Source organism: Macadamia integrifolia, chromosome 2 (genome assembly GCF_013358625.1).
Source record: "Macadamia integrifolia cultivar HAES 741 chromosome 2, SCU_Mint_v3, whole genome shotgun sequence".
Taxonomy (NCBI): domain Eukaryota; kingdom Viridiplantae; phylum Streptophyta; class Magnoliopsida; order Proteales; family Proteaceae; genus Macadamia; species Macadamia integrifolia.
Window position 1 is genome coordinate 11,286,471 of NC_056558.1, and position 8,576 is coordinate 11,295,046.

Consider the following 8,576-nt stretch of genomic DNA (forward strand, 5'->3'; position numbering starts at 1 on the left):
AGACACAGCCACTTCAACCTTTATGTGACATGAACTGGTGACCTACCTAATGATTCCTGTGAGGGGAATTGAGTGAATGTCAGTGATGTCCCATGTGGACACTTGTAGAATTAAAATTGTTAATTTCTTATTGACACAATGATTCCATTAATTGATAGGGTTTGATTTCTAATGCTTTCTTCTAATGTTGAATTTTATTATTATTATTATATTTTTTACACTAGTAATTGGTTCTAGTTAACTCAATGAATGCTAATAAACCTAACTATGATATAGGCTGTTATTAAGCCTAAGGATAATCATAGTTGGATTAATCGTTATAATCATGATTACTAAATCCAAAAGACAATCGTAGTTGAGTTAACCGCCATGATCAAGTTAACTATTTATGAGATCAATTACCTCAACTCATATGGTGATTACTCCACCAATCAAGGATTAAAGTATCGGTATCGGTCATCGTATCGATCTGCCAAAATTAAGATACGTATCGGAGGGTATCGTATTGTATCGGAGATACGCTAAGATACGCATATAAATGGATATGAAACATCTTTTTAAACACTTGTGCATAAAAAATTTGTTAAAAAAAACTATTGATAACATGTATTATGCATAAACACTAAATTGAGGGTATCGCACTAAGAATTCAAAGTTTGTAGTTTTCCCATAAATGTAAAATTCTTGTTCCCAACCTTGATTTCCACTTTAGTTAGAGAGAAATATGGCTGGTAGCAAATTTGAAACAAAAATCCCTCAAAAAATCGTGTTTTCTGAAAAATACCCATCTTGGCCATTATATGACAGTAGCATTGTACCGGTACATACTGATACTCACCGATACATACCGATCGATACTTACTAATACTCACCGATACATATTGATACTCACCGATACGTACTGATACATACCAAAACGTATATTTCACCTTGTTTTTATATTTTCCATAGAGTATCAGTACGTATCGATGGTGTATCGGTGCATATTGGTATGTATCATAGCATATATATTGATACGAAAGGATTTTAAAAATTCAATGTATCGTATCAGTGTGTATCGTATCGGTCGGCTAAATTTAAGATACGTATCGGTATCGGAGATACTTTAAACCATGCCACCAATAGTTTTTTTTTTGTTAACTGAGGTGTTCAGATCAGCTTATGCATACTTCGACTAATCCTCGAGGAGGCTAGCATAGTAATCCACTGCCACAATCTCCACTTAAATCGGAGATGCATAGATGGGGAATCGAACCTAGTGCCATGCACTTACCCACATAATCCCCAATTTATCCTAATCATTTGAGTAACCCACAGATGAGTCCACCAATAGCTTACAAATCCACGTCAACAAGGAAAGAGATCTATGAGCTAATAGGAGAACCCACCAATCAAGATATAAGGGGAACTCAACCAAAATGGAGTAAACAGTTTAGAACACTCATAGCTAATCCTAAGATTTCCCTTCTCCTACAAATATACTGACTTAAGCATCGGAGGACCCTTTCCAGAGACCCCCTCCAGGCCAATTTTTTATCTGTGATCTGCAAGTGTCAACTGAGCGGGAATTTACAGCAATAGTTCTCACTTTTAGCGATGGTTAAAATAGCAAAACATACAATTCCCAAATGGTCAAAATTGTGATTTGATCATTCTCTCATTGATTAGTAGTAGATAAAATCTCTATTCTCTGTTAATCCAAAAAGGAAAAAATAATTCTTTTCACTATATTCCTCAACTCCACTTTCTAATTAATCTCAGGTTTAATTAGAGTTGGCAAACATTCCCTATCCTCTTTCCTCCAAAACTGTAGCATAAAAGTAAGTTACGTTGGTGGACGAAGGACAGGAAAATAAGGGTGTTTTTGATAACGTTCTAAAAAAACGTTTTTGGAGTTTTTTCATTTTATGAAAATGAAAAAAACGGAATAAAGCGTTTGGTGCATTTATGATGTGTTTCGTTTTTTTTGGAACAAAAAGTGAAAAACCGAAAAAAAGGAGAATTTACTGAACGAGAAAAGGTAGTTCCTTCGTTAAAAAAAAAAAAAAAAAACTATATTTTGACACAAAAACTGAAAATTTCGCTTTTGATACGAAAAGTTACCAAACGCATCCTAAGGGTTGAATTTATCTACAGTCCAAAATGAGGTCTATGTATCCCTCTTTATCAATGGGCATTTTCGTGTATCATTCATTGGGTTAACATATTTCCCTCTTTCTTCATAAAAAGGTTAATGGTTCAATATTACCGTTACAAGGTCTCAAAACCTGAACTAGAAATGGGGTTGACTTGCACCGATCTTGTGTCAAGGCATGAGATAATGAGAGATTGAAAGGGCATGGGAAAGCATCTTCATCTCATGATAGGCAAATAAGGGGTGGGAGCAGTCTTTTTGTTCCCTCCTGCTTCTGGGTCTGAGGAACATTAGACTGTAACGTTCTTTTTCCCTAATAATTTTAAGAGAATTTTTTTTTTTCACAGAGCTTTAAGGAACCATACAATCATAATTGATTATAAATCTAATTTTTTTGGTAAGATAATTGACCATAAATCTATGTCCCCTATTTATGAATGGTTGAAATTACACCCCAAACGTTACACAATACCCTTTCATAAAATAGCCCACGCGGTTGTCTCAAACCATATATCTGTGCATCTCTCTTTCTCGGAGCCACAACCTCCACCCTGCTAACCATGAGATCGGTGCATCTCCTACCCCTTTGCGCATCAATCGTTTTCTTTCTTAGAGCCAACTCCCTCCAATAGGGGTGTTGATTTTCAGCCAGAATCAATTGGACCAATCAAAACTGATCAGTTCAAACCGTAACGAATTGAACTACTCAACTCTTAATTTAATGTTTCGGTTTTTGGTGGGGTTTTATGAAATCAACTGAAACAAAACCAAATTAAACTGGAAACTGGACCGACCAAAATGGAAACCGATATAAAACCTAGATCGATACTGATATAAAACCAACAAAATTAGAAAAAAATCTATAAAACCATTGGTTTAAGTATTTTTTTAGTACGTATATATGAAAAAACGAAAATCGAACCAATAATTGTTGGATAAAGGTCTGACAGATATAATTTAAAGTATCTCCGATATGATATGATACCTTCTGATACATACCTTGAATTTAGCATATCTTAGAGTATCAAACCAGCCTAAACTGATTCAGCCAAACCCTCCCACCTACTCCTCCTTCCCCACCTTTTTATGAGATAGAACCAGTCCAGGGGCCAGAACCATTACTGATCCAAGTAATCTCTCTACTCTGGTTTATTTATTTATTTAATTTAATTTAATTTAATTTTTTTTATGTAAATTGAAGTTCTATCATAGACAGTCAAGCACTTTCAATCTAGCTAAGAGATGAAATCAGTTGTTTTGTCCTGTAGTTTGACAAAAAAATTTGTATTAGCAGACCACAATAAACAAGGCCTACAAATAGGGGTTCCACTTTCCTTTAGAATCATTGATCAAATACTATACTACCGACCTTGTTCCACAGTAATTGTTAGCTCATTATTAGAATACATTATTAAGTCAAAAATGAAATTTGATCCACAAATTAAACAAAATTCGTTAGTTTTACATTAATCTTCATAGTCTTGTTCCATATAGTACTGACATATATGTTCTCTTAATATTACCTTGATTGTACTCATCAAAATCGTCTGCAATTCCAATCTTGTACAATTCCGTGAAATATCACCTTCAGGGGGTGACACGTGTATTGATACCAATGCAATGGTCCAGATCTGATACAACTAATAAAACCTTAAATCAGTGAAGAGTCATTTAAATCAGATCTGGACCATTGCATTGGTATCAATACACGTGTCACCCCCTGAAGGTGGTATTTCACGGAATTGTACGGGATCGAAATTGCAGACATTTTTTTCAAGAATTAATGTGCTAGAATCCCCCCAGAAGCTCTGCCATATTGGCTCATTATCTACGCTCTCCCCAACCAAGATGAGATTCACGGAATCCATAAGCTCTGCACTTGTGTTTGTGTTCATCACTGGTGAGTTGAAAATTAAAACCTCTGTGGTCCAAAAAATACTTCCCAGTTCATCCAAAACTGTCAGGTTTCCATCTTCCCTGATGGTTATAGATCCTATTAAAGTCAACAATAGAGGGAAAAAAAACCAAGACCAAAATGAAATGAGGTTTGATGCGATAACAAATAATTATTGTCTAATAAAGTACTATAAACCATTTAGGAATATATAACAATTAAAGGGGAAAAAAAAAAAAAAAAAAGGGAGGGCATCATCCAAGGCATAGAATTGGGTAACAAAGAACATAACAGGTAGAAATAAAATCAATAAAATCTAATAATATAACCTTTCGAAAAACAAATATGCAGCTACCTTACCTACTGAGAACATAAAATTTAATTTAAGTGAAAGGTATGAATGCAGGATGCCATTAATATATACCCAAAAGTCTGTTGGTCAAGTGTTAAAACAACGCTTTATAAAAACCAGAACTAGAAAATGTGAATGTATGAATGCAGGAAGCCATTAATATACAATTTCTTGAGAGTAAATTGCTGAAATTCAGTCAATCTAAATAATTTCAAAAATATATAATAGTTATTTCTGTATAAACTTTCCAGATGGTACAACAAAGTGTAAAGATTTAGAATATACCAATCTAGTTGGGTAAATCAGAAAAACCCTTCCCTCACCACTAAGGCATCATTTGACAACGTTCTGTTTCTGCATTTTCTTGTTTCCAAAAAAGAAGAAACAACCTAAATGGCGAAAGAATAGTAAATGTTCTTCATAGATGGCAGAACCAAACCCCACTTCTCTTCATGATTTTTGTTGTAGAGGACAACATTTTCCACCACAATGGCTGTAATTTTGGTCGAAGGAAAGTTGGTCAGAACATGGTTCTTGACCCAGATTTCTGCCATTGTCAAGCTAGAAGAAACCTCATAAACATGGGTTTCACTCATAGACACAACAGGGACAATAGTGTGAGACAAACTTCGAAGAAGCATAGGTTTCACTCACAGAATATCATCCACGGTAGTCGTCATTGTCATCATCGTCGACAACATCGACGTTAGTCACTTGTAGAATAAAGCAGCCCTAAACCTGCAACTCAATATTCTAATCGATTAATTTGGGGATTTTACATGGAAGGGTAAAATAGTAAGTTTATCCTTCCTCAAGAATAAACTTGCCATTTACAAAATAACGATCACACTACGTCATCGATCTCTTTATGTTTTTCCTCTAACGGTATGAATTTAAGTGTAATTTCGTTTATAAACTAGGGGATTGATGTACTCGATATTGTTAGCAAACTCGGGTGTTATAAGACATAAGGTTTATCCACCCGTGAGTTGTCCAGATGGTTAGGCGAACTGGGGATTGTGTGGATTAAGCTGGCCCGGACACCTTGGTTAACAAAAAAAAAAAAGAAAAAAAAAAGACATAAGGTTTCAAATTATAGGTGGTACACGATAATTTTTTTTTATTATTATATTAAGAGAAGAAAAGAAGAATAATCAAAAGGAGGAAAATATGAACATGAAAGACATCCAAAACAAATTGGACGTCGCAACAACACAAAGCTAGTTACAGCAAAATAGTTATTCACCCCTCCACCTTAGGCATTGCCATGAGCAGAGAATTACTTTTTCTTCCTGTTATTGTAATTCTAGATAATGAGTTTCTTAGGGATGCAAGAGAAATGATTAAGGAACTAACACCAGATTTCAGAATTCCACGGTTGACATGATCCTGCTTTGCGTTACGAGAGAGAGAGAGAGAGAGAGAGAGAGAGAGAGAGAGAGAGAGAGAGAGAGAGAGGAAAAGCCCACTGGCTGTCCATATGCTATATGACGTGAAGCTACAACATAAAGTTGAGGAGTTTTATGTCAATTGAAGCCCTATCATGGACTATCAAGCACCTTCAATATAAGAGATGAAACCAGCCGTTACTTCGTTCTATTGTGCGGCAAAAAATGTGAGCCAACAGATCAAAATAAACAAGATTTACAATAAGGTGTTCCAATTTTCCTTGGCATCATCAACCAAATATTATACTACCGGCCTTGTTCCTCGGTAATTGTTAGCTCATTATTAGACATATTATTGGTCTACCAGATGAAGAAGTTGTGTTAGATGGACAATACTTCCTTGCAATAAAAACTGGTTCTTTTGGAGTTGGAAAAGTTGTATATCTGACTAGCATGGAAACTACATTCATCATGGTTGGTCTATCACCTGCATTTTCTTGTACACATAGGAGCCCAATATTAAAGCACTTTGAAACTTCACATGCATTATAGGATTCGCAAAGAGATTTGTCCATAAAATCTAACACATTGTCCTCTTTCCACAATTCCCATGCCTGAAATCATTTTAAACTCAAGTCAGAAATTATGAGAAACATTGAGCAAAGTGATTAATGAAATTTAGAAATTAAGTGCTTACATATCCTAGGAGACTCAAAGAGTGTTCTGAATGAAAACTTGCATTCTTTTTCCCGCATATAATCTCTAGTACCATAACCCATAACTGAAGATACCAGATTTAGCTGAGAAAATTCCATCTATTGCATACTCTGGAGTCATATATTCACTACACTTGGCCATCATTAAAATATTAGGTGTTTGATAGATTAAAATAGCAAATAGAACCATAACATTTGAGTAATTTTATGGTAGAATAACAATATTAATTCCTATCACTTACTATGTTCCAACCACTTTATTAGTATTTGCCGCACTTTGGTTTCCTCCAACAATCCTCGCTAAACCGAAGTCTGAAATTTTAGGGTTCATTTCCTCGTTTAGGAGGATGTTGCTAGTTTTCAAGTCTCTGAGAATAATCTTCAACCTAGAATCTTGATGAAGGTAAAGAACCCCTCGAGCAATTCCTAGTATGATATTAAAGCGCTTTTCCCAGTTCAACACTGAGCATCGTGATTGATCTATCATGTTTGGTGAGTGAAAAATGAATATTCAATAGATGGCATATCATATAAATAAATTGAGATATAGAATAGTATGAAAGATGATTCAAATTTCTTTAAATAAATTAGACACTCACCAAAGATAAAGAAGTCCAAGCTTTTGTTGGGCATATATTCATAAAGTAGAATTTTTTCATCTTCTTTAACAGAATAACCTAGAAGTTTAACAAGATTTTTCTGCTGAAGTTTAGCAATTAATAAGACCTCATTTTTGAATTCATCTAGACCTTGTCCAGAACTCCTTGAAAGCCTTTTCACAGCTATTTCTTGTCCTCCCATTAACACTCCGTGGCACAATTGTCAAACAAAATTATTTCTATTTAATAATCAAAGTTTAAAGTCAATTAAAGATATAACCAAATAAAATATAAAAAACCTTGTAAACAGGTCCAAATCCTCCAAGTCCAAGCTTATTTAGGTTGGAGAAGTCATTTGTAGCACCCATTATGATTTCAAAAGTAAAAAATGGTACATCTATACTCTTCTCATCTTTTCCAAATTTGTTTGGACCTTTCAAGTCTCTGGCACATTCAGCATCCCCATCAAAAGGAAAATTTGATATTTCTCGATTGTTTTCCGTGTAAGCTGATTTTGAAAAATCTACACCATTCTTAGAATACATCCAGTGATATGAACAGAAAAAAATGTATTTTATTAGAATGAATCATTCATGGACTAATAATGGGCTAAGGGAGTGCAACCCACATTAATGGGTTACTTTTACTACTGACCTTTTCTTTCGGTAGCCACTCGCTCTCTCATTATACCAGAGAAAACAATCACGATCACTATTGCAATGGTGATAATGATCGAAGATAATCTCATTGGCTCAGGATCACCTGGTACGAAAGATCACTAACCATTTACCCTATTTATTGCATTTACATGGTTTATTAGAAATGACTAATGGACTTTACGTAACCTATTATATATAGGACTGAGTTTTCACATAGCCATGGAGTTTACTCCAAATTCACTACACATATTGATGACCACATCATCTATCGGTTAGTTATTGATTTGCTAAATTCCTTCCCATTTTGAAATGGTAGGATCAATGAAAAAACAAAGAGAATAGATCCATAATATACGGGCTATGCAATTGAGACTTGAGATGAACTACCAAATTTTATATTTGGGATGAATTCCTTATCTATCAAATAGATTAGTATGGTATATCATTTTATGCACATAACAAAAAATAGAGAATGGTCATGTGAATAATGCTTTCTATAGAAAATCATTTTCTTTATATTTACAAAGAAAAAAAAAAAAAGACACTATCGGGTCATTTGTGTTTCAACGACCTGTGAATGAATCAAGATAACAATGATGAGAGCAGAGAAGAAAGAAATTGTACCTCTTGTGAACCGGATGTAAATGTCCTGACCCGCTTCAACATCCTCTTGGAGGTCCAACGGATGATTATTATTTTTTTTTTTTATTTTTTTTTTTTTTTTTTTTTTTTTCTTTTTTTTTTTTTTTTGCTAGAAGGTAATAGTATGACCCACCATTGAAAAACCTATATTCACACTTGCCAGAGCAAAAAAATAATCCTATTTTTCCCGAG

At 34.4% G+C, this 8,576-nt stretch overlaps 1 protein-coding gene across 1 annotated transcript; it reads right to left on the reverse strand.

The window, feature by feature from the left end:
• Positions 1-5,970: 5,970 nt before the first annotated feature.
• Positions 5,971-7,392, reverse strand: LOC122056986 (G-type lectin S-receptor-like serine/threonine-protein kinase At4g03230). Its single transcript, XM_042618965.1, is given in 5 exon segments — positions 5,971-6,382; positions 6,466-6,542; positions 6,545-6,612; positions 6,727-6,964; positions 7,084-7,392. Coding segments are annotated over 5 exon segments (867 nt in total). The 5' UTR covers positions 7,286-7,392; the 3' UTR covers positions 5,971-6,100.
• Positions 7,393-8,576: the final 1,184 nt, after the last annotated feature.